The 2,080-nt window shown below is 44.7% G+C and overlaps 1 protein-coding gene across 2 annotated transcripts in view; it reads right to left on the bottom strand.

Annotated features, from left to right (window-relative positions):
* Window positions 1-413: 413 nt before the first annotated feature.
* Window positions 414-2,080, bottom strand: part of ARHGAP26 (Rho GTPase activating protein 26) — a 518,529-nt gene continuing 516,862 nt past the window's right edge. Inside the window, exon 23 of one of the 2 annotated variants that reach the window (XM_007466859.1) lies at window positions 414-969. In XM_007466859.1, the coding sequence (XP_007466921.1) occupies window positions 881-969 (89 nt within the window). In that variant the 3' untranslated portion in view covers window positions 414-880. The remainder of the gene's footprint in view (window positions 970-2,080) is intronic. The other variant, XM_007466858.1, reaches the window with a different exon arrangement.

Genomic DNA, 2,080 nt, shown 5'->3' with positions numbered 1-2,080 from the left:
GAGCAGTTCCCAGCTGCTATTGTATCTGCCCCCAAGCAGACCTTGATCTTCGGCTTCAGGTTGTTGGAAAACCATTCAAAAAACGGCCAGAAAGCAGGGAGAAAAAAATACGTCATGCAAAGAGTGTGTTATTTTTTGGTTTGGTTTTAGAATAGGTTGGGTTGCCGTGGTTACGAGGCAATGGCAGCCCTCGGTGGCAGAGAAGTTCCTAGCTTGGGAGGGGGGCCATGGGGTGTGTGTGCTCCCCTGCATGAGGACTGGACAGAATTCTGCTGGTGCTGGGCCAGTGGCTGCTTGAGAGATGGTGAGAGACTGGATCTTATGTAAACAGCGCCATAACCCTTCTCCATCCTGCATGCAAACAAACAGACCCAGCCGCCTATAGCACGGCAGGTCTCAAGTATTTAGAGGTGGGGTAGAGAGAGTGTCTACTGTAAACAATAGCTGTGGATCCAGACTGGATCTCAGGCCACTGCCCAGCCCTGTCAGAGCCAGCTATACTGTAAGCTCCTGGGGACTGCTTACATCTCACTTACTTCCTTTTTCAGAAGGTCGGGGTTTGGATGACTACTGAAACAAAATGAGCACCCCACGTGGGGTGCTAAATGAGAGAAATAGCTTTGTAAGCCTTTCTTGTTATGAAAATCAAACGGCCTCCTCCGCTGATTTACTTCTGTTTCTTGCAGTATCACCGCACGTCAGCTGAGATTATCACGGAGATGGGTGACACCAGAGTTCACAGAAACATTCGTGTTGACAGGTAGCAGCAGAGTCAGTCACCCTGCACTTCTCAGCGGCGAAGAGCAATGGCCCACAACAATGGAATCAGCAGTTGTCATGGACACCATGAAAAGCTCAGCAGTTCTGCCAGGGCCCATGGTTAGAGGAACTCCACGTAGTTCTCAGGGATGAGGCCCGTCTTTCCATTCAGAGTCCCCTCCAACCAGCCAGGCTCCTGAGATGGATGCACTGTACAGGAAGTGGGGAGAGAGTGACAAGAAATGACGTTACAGACAGGGTAGGAGGTGGATGCATACTGTGTATGTGTGAAGGAAGTTTAGAGATTGGGTGCAGTCGCTCGTTAAGTTACATAATTCTCAGATTTGTTTAAACCAGAGTTTCTCAACCCACTGGGGGACCTGGTGAAGGTCATTCTGAACTTTCTCCATAATTAAAAGGGGAAGAGACACAGGCATTCAAAATTCTGCATACAATTTTAGGAGTTTCATGGACTTTCTGAAGTTCCTGGTTTAAACTATAAAGAAGTAACAGATTTCTGCATTTTAGGTTAGAGGTCACAGTTATGATATTCCACCTATATATTTACCTAGGTATCCATCCACCCATCCCTGTACTCATTTACCTACCCAGGGTTGACTACGTACCAGATAAAGTACCTATGGAGGACTGCTAAGAACTAGTCCCTAAAGATATGTAGCTCCTGATCATGCATTGTACTTCCCTCCGAATCCATACCCTCTGCTCCTAATTTCCTTGCAAATTCCCTCTGCATTTTTTTTTTTTTTTTTTTTTTTTGTATTTTATAGTCTTCAAATAGCCCTCTCGTGGTTCCAACCATACCCTTCTTTAGTTTTGTTTCCTGTTCTCTGGAGTTTTCCTCCTTCCTATACACAAGTCTGAAAGCTGTCTTCTCCCTCTCTCTATTGCAATTAAAAAATTTTCTACCCTTTTGATTTTTCCATATCCAAAGAATATATACCCAATGTTCTGTGATGTCACAAGCCATCTCCATGGAAACTACTGTGATACTGTAAAAATTATATACAATCCAGCTGAGTCTGCAAAGCAGCCAACAGCAGAAAGGAAGAGAGAAGGAATCCTGGACTTGGAGAGGAGGGTTGTTCATGTTTTTTGAACTGGGAATATACAAATCACTCTTGGGAGGGGCAGAACATTTGTTCTTACCGTTTTAGGAAAACTCCAATCCTCCGAGATTGTTTGGAGAGAATGAATTTTCCTTTATTCCCTTCCTAGGCCAATTAAGTGATTTCCTGAGCTTTTAGAAAAGCATTTCCGCCCACAACACTACTATAAAACTCTAGTTTCAGTTTGTAGGGAA

This window comes from Lipotes vexillifer, unplaced genomic scaffold, assembly GCF_000442215.2.
Source record: "Lipotes vexillifer unplaced genomic scaffold, Lipotes_vexillifer_v1.1 scaffold99, whole genome shotgun sequence".
Classification (NCBI taxonomy): Eukaryota; Metazoa; Chordata; class Mammalia; order Artiodactyla; family Lipotidae; genus Lipotes; species Lipotes vexillifer.
The sequence above is the reverse complement of the archived record's forward strand: the minus strand, read 5'-3'. Positions and strand labels throughout refer to the sequence as shown.